The 26,618-nt window shown below is 38.2% G+C and overlaps 1 protein-coding gene across 1 annotated transcript in view; it reads right to left on the bottom strand.

Annotated features, from left to right (window-relative positions):
* The window catches only part of SLIT3 (slit guidance ligand 3), a gene marked incomplete at its 5' end in the record, with an annotated part of 500,013 nt that overhangs the window by 246,487 nt on the left and 226,908 nt on the right, over positions 1-26,618 (bottom strand). The window contains one exon of the mRNA XM_009641607.2: positions 6,292-6,363. Within this exon, the coding sequence (XP_009639902.1) occupies positions 6,292-6,363 (72 nt within the window). The remainder of the gene's footprint in view (positions 1-6,291; positions 6,364-26,618) is intronic.

Genomic DNA, 26,618 nt, shown 5'->3' with positions numbered 1-26,618 from the left:
ATTTCAATCAATCATATCTTTTTAATGAGTTAATTGTGAAATATATGCTTTTTGCATTTATTATAAGGGGTAGAACAGATGGCAAAAGCTCAAACTAATATATTCATAAAATTAACTTACGCTGCAGGTGATGTTTCTCCATAGAAGGTGGTAAGTTGGTAATGTGTTATTTTAATGTTATAATAATGCTGCATTACAACAGAATTTCTAGGAAAGCAAATGTGATGGCCACAGAGATCTCTCTTGAATTCATTATGGTCACTATCACAATGAATAGCAATTACAGAAGATAGAAAGGAACACACTGTTGGAATACATTGAGTGCAGCGTGAATTTACAGATAAGGAGGAGAAAAATTATTTACAAATTTTTAAGGTTGAAGTAACACGATCTTTTCGCCCCCTAAAGAGTGCAAAAGGGTTGCCTCTTACAAGTATTTTCAAATAGCTGTTTCAATACTGCTAACCTGTTTTGTCAGCTCTGAAAATACTCAAAAATACCAGCTGAGATCAAAGCAACCTGAAAGCTGTTCCATAATAGCAATCTATCCTTTCTTTAAATTTTTATGTATTCATATTTGAAATATACTGTGCCTTTCATGCACATCATCAAATACAGACACATATTGTTCAGTCTATCGAAAGATTCATAGGCAAATACACAAGGTACCACGTGATAATCAGTTCTCTAGCCTTTTCATTGCTTTTATTTGAGGCCAACCTGTGCGTTTGGTAGACTTATTCCAGATTTTACACCAAACGAGTGGAAAATCTGGCCAACTGTTTATCTTCCTCCTTTTGTTTTATTTCACTGCAAACCTCAATAGTAACATGGAATACCATACACAAATGTCAAGAAACTAAGGTCAGGAATTTGAGAGGGCTCCAGATAATAGCTTGCCTTGAGAACCCAGACTAAAGTTTTCTAGTGTAACTATTGTGTATCTACTAAGATATACGGCATATTTATGTACAGCAAATAATTCACAATCACTGCTTGCTTTCTGCTAGTGAAATGGCTACACACAAATCAATCATTATTTCCTTGGGTTTATTCATTATTTTACCTTGACATGTATGTGTAATTATTTCTATTCTATGGCTGAAAGGCAAAAATTACAAATATGCTCTGCAGTGCTGGTTGTGATGGATAAAAAAAAAATGACATAGGAACATTTTTATATTTTGTGTGGCTGAATGCAAAATACCTCTCAACGTAAAAAGCAAGTTCAGCTTTTTCCAAAACCTGAATGTGCAACCTAGATGTTTAATTTTTGTAAAAGTCATATGGATCGATCCTAATAGTAGATGCATGCAGAAAAAGTAAGAGTATCTTCCAGGAAAAGCCATTTAACAAATAAGAAACTGAAACTAATAGTCACAAAAATATTTCACAGTACTCGCAGAGCTTTGATTTTTTACATTGCATAGGTAATGTAACCACTAGGAAAATAAATGTGTACTGACTTATGGAAGTGATAAATATCACAGATGTGCTGTTGTATTTCTGCATTTAAAAAAAAAAAAAAAATCTAAACGCTTCATTTCTCCTTCCAAAAGAAGCTTTAGGGCTATAAGAAGGATATTACCCACAATTTCCTAAGTGGCCCCAGGACACAAGGAAAGCAGCTTGCAGGTCTAGTAATATAAGCTATTATCTTATGTGCGGCTGAGAAATATTTAGACAGAAATGCAATAATCCTGTATTATCATGACAGATGAAGCTGTTGGCTTGTGTTTTTCTGAATCCCAATGCTAAAGAATTCTATCTTATAGTCAAAGCCTACAAAAGGAAAAAGACAGAAGCTGAATATGCACAGAACTGAGTTCCAGTGAATCAAGAACAAGAAACGGCAGCACCTCCTCACAGAAAAAGCAGTAACTATGTAATTTCGTGTGGCTCTACCTCTGTGTGGTGTTCAGACGGGGTGTCTATGCTGTCAGGTTGGCTCCTGCTCTGCTCTGCTGCTCTGTCATTCTCCCCACACATCCACACTCAACACGTATTCATGTTTTCCTTTCAGTGAATCACTTCGTTTCCTTGGCTGGGAGGTGTTGATGTGAAAGAAGGGACCATGCACAACAGAGCTTGAACCCTATAGATAGTATGGTCACAGGCCAGTTCCTACCACTCAGCCCTGCCACCAGCACTTGCTCCTTGATGTGGGTCGCGGAGGCTGCATTGACACAGAGACTAACACCAAGGCTGTGCGTTCGGTACATATGTGAAATGTACGTTCGCACCCTCACTGCTTACAGAATTAGCTTTTCCTTCAGTCCGAAAGGTGCAAGATAGGAATGGGTGACAGAGGAGGAAAGGCTAAGGGAAACAGAACCAGAGCCTTGCCATTTCAGTCTCAGACAGATCTCTGCTTGCTGGTAAGTCTTGGGTTATTGATTTTCCATACTACAATGCTGCAAACCAAAGAAATAAACTTCTGTCAAGAGATGGTTAAAAGGACATAGGGCAGCAACTTGCCAGGAAGAGTAATTCTTTGAAATCTGCCCCTGTGCATTTCTTATGGGGGAACGATCCCTGCAACACAACAAGCCCCGATATCATGATGCCTCCAAGAATCACATTCCTACAGTGCTTTGCGATCCTCACACAGCTTGATTGGTTGTGTTCAGCTGCACAGTCCTGAAGGGAGCACAGCGAGAGGAAATGCTGGGAGCATACTGCCAATAACCACAAACAACACCTTAAAAGAATGGTTGCTGACATTACGGTATCTTTATTTGAGTCAACCTCTGCATATTCCTATTCTGGGCATCTGGCTGCCCTCAATAAGGTGAGCTGGGGAGGCTAATTCAACAGAAACTGCCGGAATGCCTCCCCAGAGGAACACTCATCTGCATGCCAGGATGTGATACAAGCAGGGCAAACGTGCAGAAATCCAAGAAGTGGCTCTATATATTTTTATGATGGAGGACCACAGCTGACAGTGCTGAGTTAGCCCAAAGCTCAACAGGACTCATATCCATACACTTTAATTCTTGAAATGAATGTGCTTACCTGGGGCTAGATTCCTGCAAGAAACATTTCCTGTTCTCTAAGTAATAAGTAACAGAAATCGAATACAGGTGCGGACTGCAAGCTGGCCCTCTCTTGCCCTTGCTTGTTCAACTCTTTCGGTTGAGTAACATTTATGCATCTATTCTACAATATGTTCGAAGTGTCAGTTTACACCAAATTTCCATATAAGTTCACTATTTGTCATGAACATTATGTGTTCATGAAATTTTCTCCAAGCTGTATAATTATTTCTATATTTTCATTAGAAATAGACTAACTTATACTTTGTGTGCAGATTCTTCCTTCGATTTTATAGTCAAACAGCAGAAAACACTTCATATGAAAGTAATTCACACAACAAAATTTCCCTCACTTGGGAATTTTAAAACCTCATCTTGCCAGCCTCTGCTCTGGCTATGTCTTGTGCAAAAACGTTGGCCTCCCTGACATTTAAAAGCTCCTCTCTAGCACAGCCCTTCTGTGAGCCCATTTTCCTGGGCTCACTGCTCTGCTAAGAGAATAACAGAAGATAGAAAGCCTTTACCATTTGGAAAGAAAGACATAGTGAAAAATATCCTGAAACACTGTATTTTATAACACTTTTTTTTTTTCTTTCCTATCATCTTAACATTTATTTTTTTAAATTACCAAAATCCTATCGGTACCAAGCCAGTTCTGCAGTCCTGGTGCTAGACAGACATCACCAAAGACTCTCATTGCTTCACACATGCAGCAGCAGCTCTTCCCTTAAATTCAGGACCTGCTTTTTTGTCTTCTTTTTTTTTTTTTTTTTTTTTTTGATTTACACCAGTATGCTCCAACTGGACATAGCCTGCCACTTTGTGTTGCTTACTCCTATGGCTACACTGAGATAGGGTTGTTCTCACAGGGTTTCCACCAAATGACACCCACTGTAATTTATATTAAGCCCTTAGGCTGCGTATTTCAGAGCCTGTATCCAAAAGGAAATTTGTGCCCCAGCTTAGTCTATTGCATGAATTTCTCTGCATTTTTTCCTGAGGGAAGCTTTCTAAACTGCTGTTAAAGACAGCATTAATAAGGAGACTTTCATGTGGTCTAGCACTTGCTGTGCCCCTATTGTAATATCTGCAGAGTTATTATTTTTGCCATGACATTTGGACACTTTATGTAGAAACTGGAAGAATTTGAGGCCATGCTAAATATGAAGACATGAAAACAGAGACAATTCCATGCCAGCCTTTCCCTATACACGTTTTAACGATAAATTGGAAAGGGTTGGGGAGTGGGGGAGAACATGTAACTTTATTTCTTACATCTAAAATACTCCAAGATGCTTCAAAATGATGCTTTGTAAGGTTGAAGAACTCTGCGATAGTACAATGAATCTGCAAAGTGATAACCATAGAAACAGCCAACCCTGCTGCTATCACATCAGTGCATATATGTCAGAGAGTCACCAAGCGATTAGCAGTGCAGGTGTTCGAACAGCTGAATGGCACTGACAGGCAAAGACTCATTCTCCTCCTCTAGGTGCTTGAACACTCACGCTCATTGGCATGGTCATTCCTGTGACTCAGAAGGGAGCGAGCTGGCTGCCAAATTGAGACTGAGAATGGGAATTGGCATGCTTAAGCTTACTGCTTAAAGCTTTAAGAGCTTTAAATATTAACTTGGTTCAACTCGCATCACACCCTTACGGTTATTGCTGCAGAAATTTTAATGTGTTTCCAGCAGCAAGTTGGCTCAAGATTTTGTCACATTTTTCTCAGCAACTCTTGGGCCACAGAGTCTCTGTCTGGAAGCAGCAGTCATCTGATCTAATGAACCACCCTGGATACACAATTCATCCATTCCTATCACGAAAAAATGACTATAGATCTGAGTGAAAACTCTGCCTCTCCTCCTGTTTATCTAAACAATCAGTACGCTGAATGCCTGCAGAAACAGCTGTAAATGTTATATGGCGTGTAAAACTCTTCATGTTCTGCCTACCCCAAAGCCTCCAAAGGAACCTTGCACAGTGCTCAGAGACAAAGCAGGAGGCATCTCACAGCATTGCTCCTTTCCAGTTTGGGGGAAGTCCTGCCTTGGTCTCTTGCTGTACTGTCTCCCTTGCACAAACCCCAGTGATGTGATATGGCCTGCAACACAGCATCACCAGAGAAACTACAAGAATTGTGCTTTGCCCTTGGATGCAGACATGGTCATGCTTTGACTCATGTTGACTGCCCTTAACAGTTTCCACGCTGCCTATAGAAAAAAAAGTTAGTCTGGATGCTAAAGAGGTTGTTGGGCAAGAAATGAAAACAGAGCACGGGTGTGTTGTTAGACTGTTCATAGTAAAGTGCTTCTTTTTAGATCTCCTTCAGCTGATTCTTCTACTAATTAAACAAAAAAATCCACACTATTTACACTATGCTTACAATATTTAACATGGGCTATCAGATTTCAGCTACTGGTGTGGTAACACAGTGCTAATACTAATGGCTCCGAGAGCGGCTGCAAGTTTTTCTCAGGAAATCCTGACTCTCTGCCAACTTGCTGGCTGTTACGTCCTTTTTCAATTCACCTTGTGTTGACTCCAATGATGTCAATGGCGCATTAGTGTGTGGGTGTGCACAAAAATGCATTTCTGGTGTGTAACATGTAAGAGCCTTTAGCAACTCTGGAAATAAGAGAGATGAAAGTTCTTACACATATTTCAGACTGTGTTATAGAAAATGGCCAGGACAGACCAGCTTCATTAGCACAAACAGCAAAACCCCCTTTTCTCCCTTTAACGGCTTTTAAAAATTTTCATTTTCAATACAAACTGTCAAAGCACACACAGTTAATTTCCTACATTCTTGTTTTTATTTTCTGATATTTGTGCTCAACTACTGTGCTTGTGTGCCACATTTTGCCATATTTACTTCCCACCCAAGTGGTGGGACAGAAAATTTAATATAAGTGAAGTATTTCAATTTCACCCCCAGTTCTTTTCCTATGCATATCTTGTTTCAGGGCTTGGACTGTGATTTCACTGCATTTTGCAGGGCAATATTGCAGGCAGGGATAAAGCCTTTAAGTATACTTTCTCCTTTGCTCAAAACTTCCCCAGGTGTGTTGCACAGTGTACACATGGACCAAAGTAGCACGAGGCCCTTGACAGTAACCTGCTGCACACAGCAGGGCCCGCAGCTCCCTTTTGCGTTGCACAGAGCTAACCATGCGGTACTCAAACAAATTGTAACAGCCAATCGTAACCTAGAGAGAATGTTTTTCACCAGAAATATTAATGAAGTTGTCACTTACAAGTTCTTCACATCAATGATTCCTCGAAAGGCCTTTCTAGGAATTCCTTTTATCTGGTTTTCACTCAGGTCTCTGAATAAGGGAAGAGAAAAAAAATACAGTCTATTAACAAAGAGAACAAATTTCTCAAATCTACATGAGATATTGGAACATAAACATGCTTGGTAAAGTAGATGTTTCTGGATTTGTTACACCGCACAATGTTTTCAATTTTCTTTATCTCCTCTAGAGGTCTGTGTCACGAGCTGAAATGACTCTCCAACAAAAACCACCAGAATTCACAATAAAATGACAAAACTTCCAGAAAACATCACTCAAATGTGGTCATGACACTGGCACAATGCCACGATTCACTGTCAGAGTATGTGCAGCCAAATCTCATGCCTTGAAATTGCAACCCTGCAGTGTAAATGCAATTTTCTCACCATGCTCCTGGTTGTTTACCGACTCCAAAAATACTTGGCTACCCCTGCTCAGATTACAGCCCCTTATTTGAAATTAATAGTCAGGAAAACATGATAATTATTTTCTTATGAGTTTTGTAAATGTATCTTGATCCACTGTAAAAAAAAACAAAAACCAAACCCAGTGTGCTGTGTATCAATGGGAAGAACAGAATTTCTAACCTTGTTTAAAAAAAACCCCAGCAATTAAAAAACTTCTTTCTAGTACTTAAAACTTGACAAAATGTTTCAATTTAAATCATTACATCTGCATTGTGAGTGCAGGTAGAGGCACTGCAGGTTACAGTTTATCGTTACACATCTTGCATTCAGTTGCTTTTTCCTTTGATGCACTATAAATATTTCCACTGGAATTTTCCAAGTTCACAAACCCCTACCAGCACTAACGGAGGCAGGAAGGAGGGCATCAGGAATCAGAGGGAAACAGACACAAAATCAGAAAGTTGGAATGTTTTCAGGCTAAGGAAAAGCAGCACTTACAATGATTTCTTTGGTGGTGCCCTGTCAGCATGGAAAAGAGGGAGCAATTTCACGCTCATTCAGGGTACAAAGTGGGGGGAAGAGAGCAGTGTAGGAAGATGAAAGGAAGGTAGAAGAGTGGAAAAGAAAAACGGAAGAAATAAGCAAATGGAGGAAATGGAAGGCACAGGAATGGCTGGAGAAAAGGACAAGAAAGGTGATACCACAGCACAGGATATTACACAGTGCATCATTTGGCGCGACTGTGTCCCTATGCTATACAAGCCCAACACTTTGCCCCATTTTCAGAAAGAAATCCTGGCTTTCTAATGATTGTTAAGACTGAATGGCAGTCATCTGTACTCACCACCAGATACTGTTTTCTGTAAGTACATTTTGTGTTGCAGCAAGCCTCCTTTCTAGTCTCCACCAAATTGGCTTTAATCAAATGAGAGGCCAGAAATCAGAGCCTGTCACAAAAGCCCACAGTGACACTGTGGGTCAAGACGTGTCATGCAGGGCTTTCTTCTGCTTTCCATCAGGCAGATAGGAAAAAAAGGGGACCATGTCCTTGTCATGAGACTAATTCAATTTATACCAGTCATGCAGTCTACACCAAATTCTCAAAGTAGCCACAATTGTCCATTCAGACCATCGCAAACAAAAATGTGCTGCTGGATACAAGTTTCTTTTTCAAGCCAGATTAACATTCTTTGTGACCTTCACAATTTGTTTAACACTGATCTACACTCTGACCCTTCCTTCACCTCCCCTTTCTTTTGCCAGCAACAAAATATTAGTTCTTTAAAGACAGACCTTCAACCCAGACAAATGATCAGGCAACCCGAACGGAGAAGAGTTGAAAGCAAAGTGTATTTCAGACCTATAAGAAGGAAGTCTTACGCTGAAGACTGATTTCATGACAGGGAGTCACTTTGGTGTGACAGTGGGGCACAGCAGAGCTGCAGCCAATGGTAAATGCGTGACAAAATGGCTTAGGAAGGCAAAAATTAGTAAGATCTGAAAGCCAGAGACACACAAAATACAACCAAAAGGGGTTGACAAAGTAGAATTGGGTGGTCAAATATAACCACACTAAACCCACCAACACCTCAAGATGCATTTGCCCGGCATTTTATTGTGCATTATTTCAAATCAGGTTTAACGACAAATTAGGGTTTCAAGTATTTTTTCCTAATATTATTGTGGTCTAAAAGGGCTAATTTATATTTTTTGCTTTCTGCTTTGTCTTTATGCTCAGCCCTCACTTGCAGTCAGGCAAAACCAGGGAACTGTAGGAAATTCATCCATTTGCTACGACAATCTTCTTGTAATTTGTATTAATTTTATTTTCCATTTAGTCACTCTACTCTAGCTAACAATACTGCCTCTCTAAACCTCCAGGACTGTGGACTGATTTCATAAATCTCTCTATTGGCCTGGAGAACTGACAGCCTGAGTGGCATTAGTGACGCAGCACGGAAGAAAATTCACAACTGCATGCTTCATTTTCCATGACTGCCTTCTCACAATAATAATCGTCCTTTTTGGAGATGGTTAGGAAGGGTGTTCATGTCTGCTTCCTAATGCTGTGCCAAACTTTTGCTGAGCATCTTTCATAAGCAAGCAAACACCAATCAGGCTCAGCCCATGCACTTCACAAGATTTGCTCTAAGGGAGCAGAAGGCTGTAACTAGCAGCTTGTCGACATAGTTTATCTTAAAGTCTCAGCTTTTCATTCCCTACTTCTCATAACAGACATAACGGGAAGCTCGCACTGACAGGATGTAAAATAAATATTAGTTATTAATAGTAACTGCAGAAAACCAGATAAACTAATGTGAGGCAAAAAAAAGCCCAAACCAAACCCCTAAAAACACAGACAGACAAAAAACAATTACGGTATTCAAGCAAAACCAAAGAACTAATCTGAAGAAAAAATAAATTATGATTACTAATATATTTCCTATTTCTCAGACACTGGTTTCAAGCCATCTATTTCTGTAATGGAAGACGAGTCCAATGCCTGGATGCAATGATGGGTCCCAAGGAGGAACTCCAAAAAATTCCAGCTTTGGAGAAACATACACTTCCAAAAATCGTTGCCCTCACAGACAATGTTAGAGAGCTGACAGAAAGCGCTTGACTGACCTAAGGACAAACTAAAACATGCTAGTACGTCAGCAGCACCCTCCTTCACAAAGGTTCTTCTGTGCAGAAAGCAGCAAGCCCAACAACAATGGCAACAGGTTCATTTGCATTCTGGTAGACATGTTGAGCTAAATGAGTGTTCTTGGATTAAATTATTCTTCCTCTTATTTTGATAAATACAGAGAAGTTTCATCCACTGCAGCCTGCCACACAGCTTTCAAGCAGTGCAAATGGCACAGAGATTCTGCAACCAGCCACAGCCTCGATAAAGTGCAGTCTCTTTTTGGAAGTGTCCCCCTGCCTCCTTCATACAGGGGTCCTGACCGATGGAAACACGCTTGAAAGGGCCTTGGCAGCAGATCACAGAGGAACCGAGTAGGTGAAAAACACAGCAGGCGACGATACTGGACACATGTGACCAACAGCTTCCACAGCTAGCAGCATACAATGAACGCCCCTGAAGAAATGGCACTCTCATTTCGGAGATGGGGAAACAGAGCCACAGAGATATTAAAGAACTTTGACCTCAAGTTTGCATAGATCAGAGACACAGGAGCTAACAAAATCCAGCAGCTGTGGCTCACATGCCCTCACCGCACAGCAGACCACACATTAGTCTAACCCAGACTCAAACAAGAGTTGGCACGAGTCAATAGATTTTTTTTTTTTAGTTTTTATTTTAACTTAACTAAAATGCTTTGGACACAGATTAACTACTGCTGCAAGTCTAATACTGTTTTCCTGATCTTCAAATGTGAATTGCAAGAGCCTTACTGATAAAACGATTGGAAAGGAAAAAAAAACCCACCCAAAACTGCTGACGTTTTCTAAATGCCTCTGTAGCCTTTGCTACAATGCTGGATTTTAGATTCCTGCTTTAACACCGCTTATTGCTTCCTAAGTGGAACTCCAACTGTCCAACACAGCAATAAAATACATTAAGAGTCTTTTTTTAATTTGCCAGTGACAGAACGTAAATCAGTTAATTGGAACACAGACCGTATGAACATTCATAAAATAAGAGTCTTCACTTGAACTACAGATCTAAAACATCAAAATAGCTGCTTTAATACAACTTGCAAAGTTACGGTGGTACTGATGATAAGAAATACTATATGAAAACTAAAAAATCAACACTAAATCAACACTGATAGAATTATGCTCAGGTTGTTTCTCTTCTCAAAACAAAAAAAAAAAACCCTTTAAGCATATACCAGTTATTTTACAGATGATTTTTGGCATACGGATTCTAAAATTTTAAAATACTATTTTTTTAAACAAAGAACTGCCTGAAAAGCAGCTTGATTAAGAAGTATTTATTGTGGTTGATCACTACTCTTATATTATTTCTCCTGCTCAAATGGTCTAAAAGAGAGATCACAATTCAGTGCTATCCAATAAAGAACCAGACTTGCCTTTAATGTCAAAAAAGTTTAATGCAAAGACTTAAAGCACTAGTCATCAAGAGCAAACGATTCACAGCCAAACATGTCTTTCCCAGTATGTTATTGTATGTTGATCCCATAATAAAACAGTAGACTCACACCATTAACACATGGAACCAACGTTCATCTCAAATAAAGGAAAAATCCAGCATAACTAAACTGATGCCTTCAAGGACCTTCGAGCTTATCCACAATTGAATTGCATCTCAGAATAAACAGCTCCCACAGAACTCTCTGTGTAGCAGCTGATACAAACCCGTAAGAACAACCACTGGTTGATTCAACCATATAGCGGGCTTGAGAGTACAAAATAACCAGTTGTTTCTCATCATCTCTTCCTGACACAGTAATATTGAAAAGTTTATATTGTTTAGTTTTATTTTGCAAAGCAAGCAATGGAAAGGTACAAATGTTGATTTTAAGAACATGTCAGCTGCCACCAAGGCTAAGAAATAAATACTTTGCCCACTAGCTTCAATTCAGCTACAGAATGTGCAGTTGAGAAAAATGAGAATTAGTTAATCCATGTTAGTAGCTTCTTTACATTTTTTTTTTACCAAATAGGATTCTTGTGTTGAAACCATTTCAGTCTCATACATTTACCAAAGTAAAATAAAATAAAATATTCTTGAGGTTTTGTGCATTAAAGTTTAGTAACTATTCTTCAACCCAACATTTCTTTACAACTGGACTAAACCCAGGCTGAACTACTCTGCAAACGGTCACATATTTAACATGGCCTGGTCACTGCAATTTGTCTCATTAGAGTTAGTTTTAATTTGTACAGCATGTTACACAAACTCCATCCTACAACCCTTTACTGAATTAATAACACAATTAAGGAGTTAAAGAGTAACAGATGGGGAAAAATTAGAGAGCATAATCCAAATAGAATAGGTATCTCTAAGTAACACATAATAAAAGAGGAGCAAGTCAGTGAAGTGGGGAATTCTACATGTCAGCTTTTTCATAGAGCAAGAGCTGGAGGGAAGGTAACTTCAACAGCAGAAGCTAACTAACTTCCACAACAGAAGCTAACTAACTTCCACAGCAGAAGCTAACTAACTTCCACAGACAGTGAAGAGAGAGGGCAAAGGCACCAATGTTTACTAAGAGAGGAGTTTGCAAGACAAAATGGGGTAACATGCAAAGAGACAGAAAGACAAAGGTACATAGGGGTAAAAAGAAGTTTATTAAATCATAACTGTAATAATTCCAGCACAGAATATTAATATGCACAGTGTCTTTTTCTTTTAACTAAAGGCTTGACATTCCCAAGCTCTGTTGTCTCCCAGAGCTTCTATTACAATCCCCAACAACTTGCAATCCATCAAACCTTGCTTAACTTCAATCATGGCATAACCAGGATCATAAAACCAGCAGCAAAATGGCTGCAGCACAGATTCCTTTCTAATAGCTACAGTTTCTTCTTGCCCATCAATTCAACGCCCCTTCAAGGAAGTGAGCAAATCTTACAGTTAATCTGGTCACATCCTCTTATGCAGCTCCAGCCACTCATTCTCAGGAAGCAGTGCAGAAGGATGCAGATCTGTCTCCTTTGCAACAAGCGCGCGCTTGCAAAAGCTGCTGTGCCTTAAAAGCGTGCTAAGAAGATTGAGCCAAGAGAGCCATCACCATGCTTGAGGTATGCAAGAAACAGATCTAAATTACTTGCGTGGTAAATGTATCTGGAGGTGTAAGTGCCAGTACCCACAAGCTCAAGGATGCAGATGTTGAAATCAGATCAAAACAGACTCTGTTCAATATCAAACAGACACCGTTCAATATTAGAGTTCTTCCTGTTCTATAGATGGATTAACAAATAACTGAGTAGGCCGTTAAGGACAATTCAGTAACTTTGAGCCTTGTAAATATGCAAGATAAATTCAAGATATTTACCATCTTCCAGGTGGGAAAAGCATTGACCAAACCAGCCCACTACAATAGCAATAAGAACAAGCTGTGGCAAGTCTGACACTCAGATCAGCACCTCTATGCTGAGGAGGGGCCTCATGCACTCAGTGAAGCAATGGCTTCTCCCTTTTGTATGTTCAGCGTAAAAGACAGTGTTTACCATAAAGCAGCAGTTCTAGCTCTCTGTCTAAAAGGAAAAATGGGTAAGTCTTATTGCCGATGGGCTACAAGGCAAGAGCTTAAGAACAATAGTGTTGCATAGCATTTACTCTGTGGAAACTTGGCATCACTGCTGATTTTCTAAAAGGAAAAAAAAATTTTCCAGCTACTACTGCAATAAAGGTATAGATGTTGACAGCATCCAAGTTCTGCAAAACAAGAGCAGGTCCTACAGATGTTTTGTACCCCGAACAATGCAAGGTGATAGTGTTCTGCTAAATATAATACAGCTGGTTCTCAATTCATGCCCTGGGAAGCCATTGAGAAACCCTAGTTTTGTTTTGTTTGTTTTAAAGGGGGGAATTTAGCTCAGAAATTCTAATTAAGCCAGCCCTCACTGCTTTCACAGTCATACACTACCGCGCAAGTACTACAGATGATAATCACCATGATTTCTTTGTTGATCTGGTTTTACTGAGAGGCAATAGATGCTACCTCTACACTTCTATACTTCAACATTCACTCAAAGCTTCACATTGTCGTCTAATTAACCCAAGTCACATAAACATACTCTCATTCTGAAGAGCAAGACACTGAACAGAGGCTGAGCTTAAAGATTGAGGGTGTTTGCTAAGCAATCAAGGAGGAAAAATATCTCAGCAGTAGATAATCATTTTAGCGTCATCTTCCACCATCTCCAAGGCCAAATTAAAACTCATCTATTAACAAAGACTCTTCAAGAGATCCGCCCTGCGTGGACTTTTACAGATTCATGACTTCTGTCCTGACACAACTACAGGGATCACTCAGTACACAGTGAAGTCTTTCTAAATGTTTAAAAGGACAGAGGGTACACATTTGTGCATGCTTCATAGGAGGTTTTTAAAAATTTCTTAGTCACTTTAAACAACAACAAAAAAATCCCACTCTGTTTCACTAAATTAGACACAGTGCTACAACATCTGGCTGTCAATGCACCCAACGCCAAGCTAGAAAAAAACCCTACCAGAATCTCTCTTATAAGGTTAGTAAATATTTTTATATTATTTTAAATGAAGTGTAAAAATAATCTATGCATCAATGCCCAATTTAAGGCAACATTTGCCTTCATGACTTTTATAATTCTTCCTCCTTCCTCCTGCCATTTCCAAAATGCTGAGCAAATACTGATCAGACAGCATTTAGGGGACTTTTATTTTAAAACTACCCATCTTGAGACAGATCAGAGCTTTCATTTTAGAAAGCAGCATCTGTTTTGTCTTTTGGAGCATACACACAAAAATTAAATTTGACCTCAGTGTCCTTCTCAACTTTGGATATGTCCAGAAGCAGGAATTGGAAAGTAACTGACAGTGGACTCAGAGGAAACACTTGAAGAGAATTACGATAAAACTTCGGACTATTAAATAACAATAAGGCTTCTTTATTAGTAGTAGTTAATGTAGGTCTTCAGTACTTTACAAAATGGTATCAATATAATTCATCCTTTTTTATAGAGGGGACAACAAGACACAAAGAGAGGCAGCATGGGACTAGAGAAAGGCACTCTAGCAGGGTGCAGGAGGAGACAAAACCCCACCCCTTGGAAGTCATATCCATGAGATATTCAATTTTATGCAATTTATATACTAAGTCTTACCGCATGTGGCGAGATTGGCTTGCCAGCAGAGAAACAGCATGTACAATTCTGACAACGTGTTTCGGAGAGATTCATTTTGATATAAAAATCTTTTTACTGTGGGATTACCCAGAACTACTACACATTTGCAACGGAGTCACTGACAAAACAAAGTGATCCCAACGGGATGTTGTTCCTACGCAATACCAAATTCTACCAATGCATTTGTATGACACTGTTCTCTGACCAAGTGAGATGACCACACAGAGGAACTAAAATGATTTAGTAGGAACAGCATACACCTCAAAGAGGTAGGAGCGAAGTACTGACATCAGTGGAAAGTACGGAATCTCCCAGTGATTTTCCATTTCTGTAAATATTTGCTTGCTGCTAAACCAACGTGAATTCAAAAAGCTCTCTTGCTGCTTTTTAATGTCAATACTTTCTAAAGTGGAAATTAAGCCATATATAGGCTCCTTTATTTTAAGATAATTAAAAAAAAAAACCTAAAACCCACAAGTTTTATACTGTTGACCTGTTACCTGTTTTATACTTTTGTCTGTTGAGCTGTATCAGAAAGAAGTCCTATGCGTCTGGAAATCATGAAAGTCAGTAGGCAAATTACCCTCCTCTGATCTCCACAAACCAGAAGTGAAGCAGCCCAGCCTGATCACTTAGCAAAAAGATATTTGCAGTTTATTGCTTATCTTCTTTTAAAATATGGTGAGTTTTTATCTTAGGAGATAAATATATGAAATCATAAAGTCTGAAACATGAGCTAATAAACTGCACGCCACTGTATAACTGATCAACATCTGGAGGAAGACTCGCTCTTGAATTATCTTTCTTAACCTAATTCTGCTTTTGTTAATGATGAGTATTTTATAAGTAAAGATTTTTTTACAGTTTACTGATATATTTGGAAAAATACCTCCCTGACCAGTTATATTCTGGTTGCACCTAACCATCACACAGTAGAAAGAAAACAACGGTCACAATAGTATTTATTTAATTCAGGCTGTGATCCTGTACATTAGCTATGAAAATAGACTGTATTCACAGGAGTAAGTAGCAATTGCATTGTAAAGATCTAAGCTTTATTTTTTATGAAGTTCTCCTGAAAGAGGCCAATTATTTAATTTGTTTGCATGATCACCGTAGGCATTTCTGTAGCTATATAAAAGTAATAACATTTATACAGAATCCATGGATAGTAAAAACAACTACAGTGACATTCCATTTATTCTAGTGAGGCAGAAATGAATTGCAAATTATTTGAACATGCTGCAGTGAGAAAAACATTTTGGTTATAGCTAAGCCCTGGTTATTGAGAAGCTATTATTCTGTGGTAAAAAGTATGCCAGTGTAAGAGGGGTAGTTTTAAAAATAAATTATGATATTGGACCAGTAATATCTAGTGCAGTGATATTCAGCAGTCTGTACTCCATTAACAGGCACTGAAGCCCTACACAAAGGACAAAAGAGTTTTATGCATCTTGTCCATTCTTTCTTTTGTAACATTTTAGCTTCTGTTTTTCTTCCACAACTTCACCTTTTTATCTATCTTGCCTGCTATGAATCGTTTAGTCCCTGAAAGCCTCTGTGAAATACCGCAGATGTAAGAAGATACAGTTCCGACTGGTGTGTAACCTTAATTCATTTTTTCTATGTGGATATGACATCTAGATTTATTAGAGCAAGATGTAATACCACAAAGTGGTTAACTCTATTGGAGATAGTCATGCAAGATGCAACTGTTTAAGTAATACTAGCTTCTCCTTTTTACGGTAGGCTCCATGAACCCACAAGCTATTCAATATTTCAGAGCAGGCCCACCCTGACCATTACAGCTGAATGATACCTAACAAACCTTGTTCTGCTACCTTATCCACTCATACAAGAAGAGATTCACTGAAGCATAACCAAATAATTTCTTTTTTTTCCCCAATTACTATCCAGGTAGGCAAAGCACCTTCAAGCATCCCACTCCACACCCAGAAAGTTTATCATTCCATAGTGCTACGCTTTAGAAAAAGGCATCTAAATAGAAAATAGGTGCTTTAAATACAGAAAATAAAGTATACTACATGAGAGAACAGACATACACTACATAGCAGAACAAACATGCCAACTAACATAACATAGACCTAAACCTGAATTACCTTTCAGCTAACGTGCACACAAAATGATAAATTCCTCCAAAACCGAAGCTAAACTTGTAATCATGTCGCTCGGCTTATCGAGTGTTTTGTTATTTTAATGCTTTGGTAGATCACCTACCAAGGAGCTAAAACTTTATTAAAGACGAAGCTAAAAATCAAGACAATTCACAAGAATTAACAGTCTCCCTAAGACTTCATTGCCACTTACAAAGCCTGGCCTGAATAAGTTACAAGTTTAATTAATTGCCCTGAAGCTGACCAAACACCACATTATGAAAACCTCCAGATTCTACTTTGAATAAAAATTCAGTTTTTATCCCCAAACACCCAAAATACTCATAGGGAGATGTGGGCATGTGTGAATTGTTTACAGTAACTCTCAAAGATTCTTGTGGCACATTTTGAGCTTTATTCCTGAAGAAGACAAGGAAACAAGGGCACTCCTCTGATTCATCAGCAAATGCCTTGCTTCAGCGATCTGCACAAGGATTTATTTGCATAAAGCCACTTCCAAAAATGAACTCTGCTTTCCTCTGACTCACTGTCAGGCATGTTGCTGAATTTCAGATTGACAATGTCAGCTCAGAAAATTAAATTAAATGTAAAAAAGCTGATAGCTGACCAGGAAGAGGGAGGAGGGCCTCCTGCACAACAGACCCCAAAGGGAAGCAACAAGAAGTCTACACATTGCTGTTTCATTGTTGAAGCACACTCAAATCAAAGAATATCAAATTCCAGAGTGATCTGATTTCATCACTGCTGGGAAGGATGATGACTGCCTCTGAGTCCACTATAGCTATGCGAGTCGGCAGAAGAAACTATGCCTGACAGCAAGGCTTGGCTTCCAGCTATCCCAAACTTAAAGTTTCTTCAATTTACGCCACCTCTGTTCAACTACTTTAGCAGGCTTTTGAAAAAACAATTAGCTAGGGGGTGTCATGGGTATATAGCACCAAGTACAAAATGATTCACAGGAAAGCTTTTGATGGTAAAGATGCTTTGCTTTACTTTCAAAATACAGCCTGGCACTCGGAAAAAATTACATTCAAATGCAAAGGTAGAGAGAACTCACATCACCCAGACAGTGGAAGCCTCTGTATTTGCAGCTTTAGGTGATGTATTACATTCAAATCATCATTAAAAGACAAACAATGCAAGTGATGACGGTAGCTCACAGCTGCCCCGTCCCCTCCCTGGCGCTGATCTGACTAAACTTCCCACCAGGAAATCGGCATCCAGAATTATTATTCTTTTTTCAGTATAATCAATGCACACTACCAAAGTGGGGGGAAAAAAAAAATCCAGAAAGTAATAACTCAGAAGTAAAATAATTGCCGCAGAATACTGAAACTAAACACAGCCACTCCTAGTAATGAACGAGGAGGCAGGTTATCTCGCAAACTGTTCTACATTACACATTCACACACAGTTTAAAGACTGATTTCACCTTAAATCTTGTATTTGATACTATAAAATTTAAAACCTTTTCATATGAGACAAATAGTTCTATCTTATCAAAAAAACCAAATTTAATTATGAAACTTGGAAAGTTTACATTCTGGTATTATTTATGCACATCATTACTTCCAGATGTACATACAGAAAACCAACAGTCAAGAGGCAGAAACTAAGAGTCAGTCAAAAAAATACAGCAATTTCTGCATCACAGTTCCATACACAAAGGGGTTTGTTCGGTTCCAGAAAGTAATTCATGGTGGAATCTGTTTTTATCTCGGCTCAGATGCAATCACTTGCCCTTTCTTTGAACAGTTAATTTCTGGAAAGACAACTCTAAATATTGGGGAACTATGTCTAACCCAGAAAGTGGTTTTCTAACTAAACCTATCCCACCCTGTTAAATGTATACGATTATGCTATAGATTATATACAACTATAACACATACGGTTCCAATGTTGTTTCTAACTTGCACTCTTTGTTCAGTCTTTCCAAATCATAGAACATAAGAATGATATAAAAGAAGAAAGGCAAAACAAATACTAAATGGTAGGGTTGGGATGGATTACCAACACTTTACCAAAGACAGTAATACAGCAAAAGTATAGTTTTACATCCATTAAATAGTTTGAATTTTCACATGTAACATACATGCTTTGATTAGTAATACTAGACAAGAGTCAAAGTATATTTCTCCATATATGAAGCATATTTGGAAGTATTAAACACACCAAGCATATCTGTCTTCATCAGAAGGTTCTGTATTAATACAAAAATAGAAACAAAACAAAAAGTATTTTCAGTAAATGCTGAAACGCTGATATTGGCTACTGGAAGACAAAATTCACTATAAGACAGACTATTCCTTCAGCTTTTCCAATGTGTCTGGTAATTAGAAATATTTTAACCAGGTCAAAATCATACATCACAGGAAAATATCAGCACCATTTTCCTGCAATTGCCCAGAACTACTACTACTGATTATTTTAGTAAGTTCTACAAATTAATCCATACGCTACGTTCCTGTGGGTTTATATAATTATTTTGTTCAGTGTGGTAAAAAGCATCTCTCGTAGAGAAGTCAGCAAAGAACAGGTTCACTGAAATCTTCCATTCAGATCCTGACCCCAGGTTATGGTCATGAGACATTCGATAATCACTGCATGCTCCACGACGAGTGCTGTTCAGCCCAGCGCACCTGAGTTTTTAAAAATGAGAAGGCCCAAATGAACAGATTCTAATTCCCTCAGTTTTAACTCATCAACTTCAAACCAACCCTGAGAAGTGCAAGAAGGGAGCAGGAAGGAGCCTCGCACCGGCCAGCTGAGCCTGCAGGCAGGCACGCTCCGCTTTCCGCATTCGCTGAGGGCTTTGGCACACAACCACTTACTTCTGGACCAGAGGCGACTGTTTTTAGCAATGCCAAGGTGCCCATGACTAAATAGATGGCAACGTATTTACACAGAACAAGTTTGAAGCTGACTGAATAACCTGTCAATATTGAATTAAGATTTTATTTTCCTTGCACTCATCTCCATTGGTATCAAAGTCAGGCATTCTTTTATAGCGGCAGTATTATTTACATTATTTACATTTTTCTCTTTATTGTATTGAACCAGAGCCTTAAAATGTAGATAAAAGGCAGAATAAAGTGGTATCAGTGCATTGCAATGGTACCTGAGGGAACTTGCTTCCTTCAAAGGCCATTTGCATGTTACAGAAATAACATGAATGCCACAAGGACAGCGGAGTTTGTCTTTTTAAAGCAAAATCATTATGTGAACTTGTGACTGAGACTTATGATTACATTTCTAACAGGGTTAGGTTTCTATAGTAGTCAGAAGCGACCCACTCATGTACAAATCTCTCTCCCAGCTCCCTCTGAGAGGGTTTCAGCAGAGGCACAGCACCGTGGCCCCTGCGCGCTCCACTGCTTGCCCCCGTGCCCATGGGGGCAGCTGCAGGCCAGGCTGCTGGAAAAGGCTGAAGAACAGTTGTCCTTTTGGCTGAAATATGCAATACACTAGAACTAGACACACTCACAAGCAGCCAACTGATTTTAAAGATAATTTAAAAAAATTTCTTTAGGGCATTTTCTTCAAAACCAAAATAGGTGGCCTATGACCCTTCACTATCACTGATAAACCCTTACTTGGCAAGTTTCTCATGCACACTCCTTCTCTGGCAAGGCTGGAATAGGAAAATACCTACTTGACCATGTCCAGTCTCAACCCAAAATAAAGGATTTCCAGCGTGTTTGTAGGAATGAAGAGGGTAGTCACAGAAGCCAGACAGATGCAAGGGGGGTTTTTTTGTCTGTTTTTCTCTAACTCAATAAGCAAATCCCGCACAAGTCGCTTAGGAGCTTTTCTGCACTGGGAGTTTCTGTGCATCTGAGACTTCCACACTGCAAGCATCTTTACTAAGACAACATAATATTTCAGAGCACATAGTTAATGTTCAAATGGCAGAATATATTGATTCTCTGCCCATCCCCTAGTATCTTAAGTTTACCCAGAAGACTATTTTATTTAATTAACTTGGTGCTTTATTAATATAAATATTCCACTATTGATCATAAGAGAAGCTGACGCATGTTTGAGTCAGGCATACATCAGATCCATTTAATGGAGCTCCACTTAGAAGAGTAGTTGGCTCTAAATCAAGGTAAATGGTAGCAAGTGCTCCTTTGGGATGACAGGGCTTAGCTGAATCTATAACATTTTTACGGAGCTAGTTTTTTTAAAAGCAGAAAGCGTATGGAAATTAGATATGAAAATGGTCTCTCCTTGCACGTATCAATTAAGCATGTCAATACCTTAATTAAATTGCTCAACTTAATGAGATTTATACCAATGAATATGTTTTATAGTTATAATAGCTTTTTTGGCCACCGTTCAAGATGTCAAATAAATTGTGAAAAGAGGATTAAAAAAGTAGTAATTGACATTCTGAACTGAAGCCAGTATTTTTCTCTCCCATTTTTTTCCTTCATTCATGTGATTTTGGAGAACATATAAATAAAGTAATGAACCCTGTAATAGCTTTGCTTTTAAAAATGTCTTTCTTTTCCAGTTCTAATCCTTCTTATCAAATTCTCTAAGTAGCACACCATTTGAATTAAGAAGCACTTCAACCTAAATGATTACAGGCCTTTTTCCCCTTTGAGGCTCACTATTATGCTTTTCGTCCAAGTAAAAAGGAAGGAAAAGTTTTCTATCCAGACATGCAGTTACTATAAAGACTTCTATATCAGAGTATGTTAGCATAACGTCTTGAGGTACATGGATCTTACCTCCCCAGCAACGGGGACTGCTACTCCCATCCTGGACTTGCTTCAAGTTTGTATCCACCATCTCTGGCCAAACACAACTCTCCAAAATCTAGACCGTACCTGAAGAAGTTGTGTGTGCAGAAGCATCAGAAAATATATTTTGGAGAAGAAGCTCTTCCAGTCCTTTGATGCTTCACAGTGCTCTAACTTGCTATTGCAAGCATTGTTAAAATAAAAAATAAAATACCAACTCACTACTATTAAAACATAACTCAAAAAAAATAAATAAAATTAATACTTAGTTTGCAGGCTTCCACCCCAGGTCTCGCTGGCCTCACTAGCTTCCCAGTGAAAGGCAAATCTAAGTAACATTGATCAGAAAACACCTGCTGTATTGGAAACTCCAAAATAATGAATCCCAATTTTGCAGGTTGCCAGCTCAGAAGTACACAACACAGCCTTAGAAAAAGACAGAACCAAACCAAATTTTTTTTGCAGTCAGAAGGATGGACAATGATGAGAACATCTAGGGGTTAAAGAAAAGTGTTGGATGCTACCTTTGCTGGCATAAATCCTGGCTCCATCCTAAATATACTTTTGCAATCTTCACAAAGTCATCGTCTGTCTCAGTGACTCAGTTCTCTCGTTATGCCAAGAGGCATGTGCCTTTACAGGTGAGGAGTACCTAACTCACATGTAAAAATGCATGTGTATTCTCAAGTGAGAAGTGCTACAAGAGTGCCTTCCCTGTAATTGCTAGCAGCCCCGCTCAGCAAGCCTGCAGCTGACCAGACAATACAAAGCACCTTTGCCTGTGCCAAAAACAGACTAAGGAAAAAGTTCTGTTCACATGTGATTCTCTCTACCGTTGCCCAGTAACAAATACAGAAAAACGGAAGATAACAAAAATCATCCCAAGAAAGCTTCACATACAAAAAACCCTAAGTGTAATAAGCATTTATTATTCCTTCATCTTTTCTTTCAGCAGAACAATTTACTGAATTTTGTTAGAAAAATAATATCCAGCTCAAACCTTTGCATAATATAAATTTCAGGTTTCTATATATTACTCTCCAGCTGGGAGATTTTGCCTGTAACCATTTCAAGAAAATATTTATTTTACAGTCATTCTATGATTGGTACTCGGCATTGTGAAAACCCTTACTAAATATAATTAAAAGCCAACTATGGCTTGACAACGATCATTCAGAACTGAGAAATGTAGCAGCTATATGCTTTTTCGCATTAATCAACATCTTCCGGTCAGCTTCCGCACCCCAAAGTTACCAACAGTATTTTAAATTATACACTTGAAAATCAGTGAGACATGCATTACAGCTGCTTTGACCTTATTTCTTATCCTTATTAAATGTTCCTCTGTAATGCCAATCTAATTTTTCTCCGTTGTCAAACCACTAAATTGATTTTTTTTAGCTAAATTCCACAGCAGCATCTTCTGTGACAGTGAAGGATAAATGCCTTGATATATATCAGTTTGTTAGGTAAGAAATCCTAAGAACAACGGCTGAAATATTAGGGAAGAAGAGCAGGAATAATTTATATAAGCCTCATCCTATCTCTCTCCCACTCTTCTTACAAATATTCAAGTTTTAAACTTATTTTCAGTAGATTAACAGAAGCAGAATTTGCTGGTTTTATAGTTATGTTTCCTCATATACTGAAGTACCATTATTTAAATAAAATAGAAAATTTCTTATTTGATTAGGGTATCCACTGTTTTCTTCATATAGTTGAACAATTGCTTTCTCTTGAAATTGCGTTATTCCCCTTAGACTGTTCAACTACGTTCTGAACTCCACCACTGTTTCAGTGGAGCTTTTTATCCTTTCACTGCAGCAGTTGGCAGGTAAGGCTAAAGAAACACCAAATGTTAATTCACCATACATTTCTAAATTTATAGCTAATAAAGTGCATTTCAGGAAAAAATAACCCCTTCCAGCCAGCTGATGGCCTAAATAAGACGTTATAATACAAAAAACATCACAGCTTTTCCACTTGATTTATCTGCTGTGACCTCTCCATTAAGCAGAGTCTCTTCATTACAATACGCGTGCGAACGTGTCTATAGCTGCAACCGTTTTACACCTAACCAGAAATCAGAGCCCAGTGTGTTAGAACTGGTGTCATACACTGTTGATTACTTTCAAGGTGGGCCTGCTTTCCCTGCAAATGAAGGATTTATTGGATATTTTTAGAATATTCATTCTCTTCTTTATGGTTGACTATAAGCCATAATATACCTATACATAAAATATAAAATTTTAAAAACCTCTTCCAAAACTCAGACCACAATTAATGTGTTCTTTTCTCAATATTCAGAATTGCTTTTTTTTTTTCTTTGACTGCACTGATGACATTAAATTGGTTTCTTATCCCATGGCACATTCTCGAAATATCTCCCTTCTTCCATTTATGCCTAAATTTAATTCTCATGGTCATACATGAAACTGCAGATACAAGGCTAAATTTTTAACTTAAATAAAAAATTATTAGAGTTTTACTTTTGCATGCATTTAAGACTGAACTTCATTTGATGTAAAAATGGCTGACAGATGTGACATCTCAATATATCGCTATTCAGAGACAGCAGTATCGACACGATTATCAGAACTTACTTTAATTTTTAGCTTCCCTAGGGAATGTTAGAACCCAAGAAAATTTTTTAGCTTTCCTAGGGAATATCGGAAGCCCAGAAACAAAGAACCAGAATATAACAATTTGACAGGTTATACGTAACTTTTTAACAGGCATTTATTTCCCAGGTTTTTAATCCACTAATAATGAAAAGCAGCACTACTTTCAACTTAGGCAATACTATGAAGCGAAGCTGAAAACCCCTGATAATTACTGAAGTGTTCCACATTTACAGAATAACCATGGGGATTTGATTGGTTATGAGAGAGTAAATTTAATTTTTCTTCACGGTATTTGCTCTAAGCCAACTATACAAGTTTATTTCAAAATATACTGTGTTCTTCTTGGAAAAGGATGCACAAAGAGGTACATGTATTCAAAGAAAAGAAAATCATCTAATCAAAAGACCTTATGCAGGACCAAACCATCAGTCATCCTCAATAGGAAATCATATTAGACTATTTAAATGTTTGACTGATTATACCTAATCATTTGAGAGTAAGACTGTTTTTACCTCAGTGTTAATGAGACCTAAGATTTGGGTAGCTGACTCCAAATCACAGAAACTAAAGAATCAAAGCTGGAATGCTCTAATGAGCAGATTTTTTCATTACTAAAGAAGTTGCTCAGGACTGGTTTGGGGTTTTTTTGGTTTTTTTTAATAAAAAAAAGGAAGTTACAGGGGTTTTTTGACAGTTCAAATGGCAGATATGACCGAAACTCAACCTCTTAGTTGTCATAATATTTTAGGCCAGTATCTCAGAGGTGTTATTCTCTGCAAATGACAAATTGCAGGAAAGCCAGTTTTGCTCTAGCACCAGAAGGCACTGTCTTTGATGCAGAAGTGTCAGAAAATATTTTCTGTAGAAGTTCTTCCAGGCCTTTGATGCTTCACAGCCCTCTAACTTGCAATTGCAATCATCAGCAATATATTAAAAAAATACTAATCCACCTCTATTAAAACATATCTTCAAAAAGAAAATGATACTCCTTTTGCAAGCAGCCTCCCAAGATCTCATTGGCCTCCCCGGTTTCCCAGTGCAGCACCACTCACACGCCACTCAACTTTTCTGCAGTAAACTTGAAATTAAGACCTCAGAATTGAACACTTCAATTTTATAAACTGAGAACAAGGTTAATTTACTTTAAAACTAGGCTTATAACACATTCCAGAAGAAATAACTGTTCTTCAAATAAAACAGAACTACTGCTTTAATTAGTTATTACTTTAAGCTTTACAAGATGAAGAGGTATATTTTACTTAAATGCCAAATTATTATTAAAAGCATACTTGCCAAGGGAGGATAATTAGAGAATATGTATCTTGTGAATATATTTATATTTAAAATAATAAAGGTGTTTCTTCAAAGCTAAGTGCACTATTATACAGAAAAGAAAGTCACAGTAATATACAGGTTGTTACCATATAATGCTCTATTATTCGTTGACTTAACTAGCATTCTGTAGGCTGAAAAAGAAAACGTATTACAATATTGTCTAAAACTACGAAAATATTTTTAATGTGTAACAGTAATACTAAATACTTTATTTTTAATCAAATCAGCTAAGATTAAATCAGCCAAGGATGCATACAGTCAATGTCTATCAGATAAGGGATTGACTTAATGCTTACTAATGTAAAAAGGAAGAAGATTACCCAAGATGCTCCCACCTTTCTGGTGGGTCTGGTCATAGTTAGCATATGTCAAAGAGTTTGTCCGTGTATGACTCGGGAATAACTCTTGCCTACCTGTGCCCCAGTGAAGTCCATTCTGCCTCGCCATCAAAACCGTAGCATGAAACATTTAAAACTTGGATAGCTTTTTTTTTTATTTTCCACCATAAAAGGGAACTTCTAGCATATAAACCAGAGTCAGAAGTGCAAGACCAGTACTACTCAGCTCGCATTAGAACAGTACATATCAAGATACCTTAAAATTCAACATGTCATTTTTTGAACATACAATAAAGATGTTACAAAATACTAGACAGATATATCTAGTGGTTATGAGTCCTTTTTTTTCATGAGCTCCTGGCTATGAACAGAAAAGATTTCCTTAGATACCTTCAGTAGGCCTAAATTAAAAAAGGTTCAGCTCCTTCCAGGAGAGCAGGCATTAAAAAAGTGCACCTAATTAAAAAAAAAAAAAAAAAAAAGTCTTTATAGGAGGTTGACCTGCCATGTTCCACTTTGGTGGGGAAGAAGAGGTCAGCATTTGCACTTTTTTGTCTCCTTACCCTTTCTTTCACAGTGCCTATAAATCAACCAACAACTCCAAAGCAGGCTAAACATTTTCTAAGGGCAAGGCTGTCTCCCTCACTGTGGTCATAACATTAGAAACCTCCAGATCTTCCAGGCCTCATTTAAAGATGATGTTCTTCAAGGTCCTGAGCTTTGTCACCTTACGGCTTAGGCAGCTTCATCCAGCTCCACTGCACACCAACAGTCCGCTTTCAAGCAGAATCACATCACATCAGGAATGCTACAAAGCCTCCTAAAGAAAGAGGAAATGATCCCTGTGTCTCGAGAAAAGACCTTTTTGGTGGTAGGTGCTGGACAACAAAGAATG

Source organism: Egretta garzetta, unplaced genomic scaffold (genome assembly GCF_000687185.1).
Source record: "Egretta garzetta isolate BGI_Z169 unplaced genomic scaffold, ASM68718v1 scaffold97, whole genome shotgun sequence".
Taxonomy (NCBI): Eukaryota; Metazoa; Chordata; class Aves; order Pelecaniformes; family Ardeidae; genus Egretta; species Egretta garzetta.
This window is presented reverse-complemented; position numbering and strand designations above follow the sequence as displayed.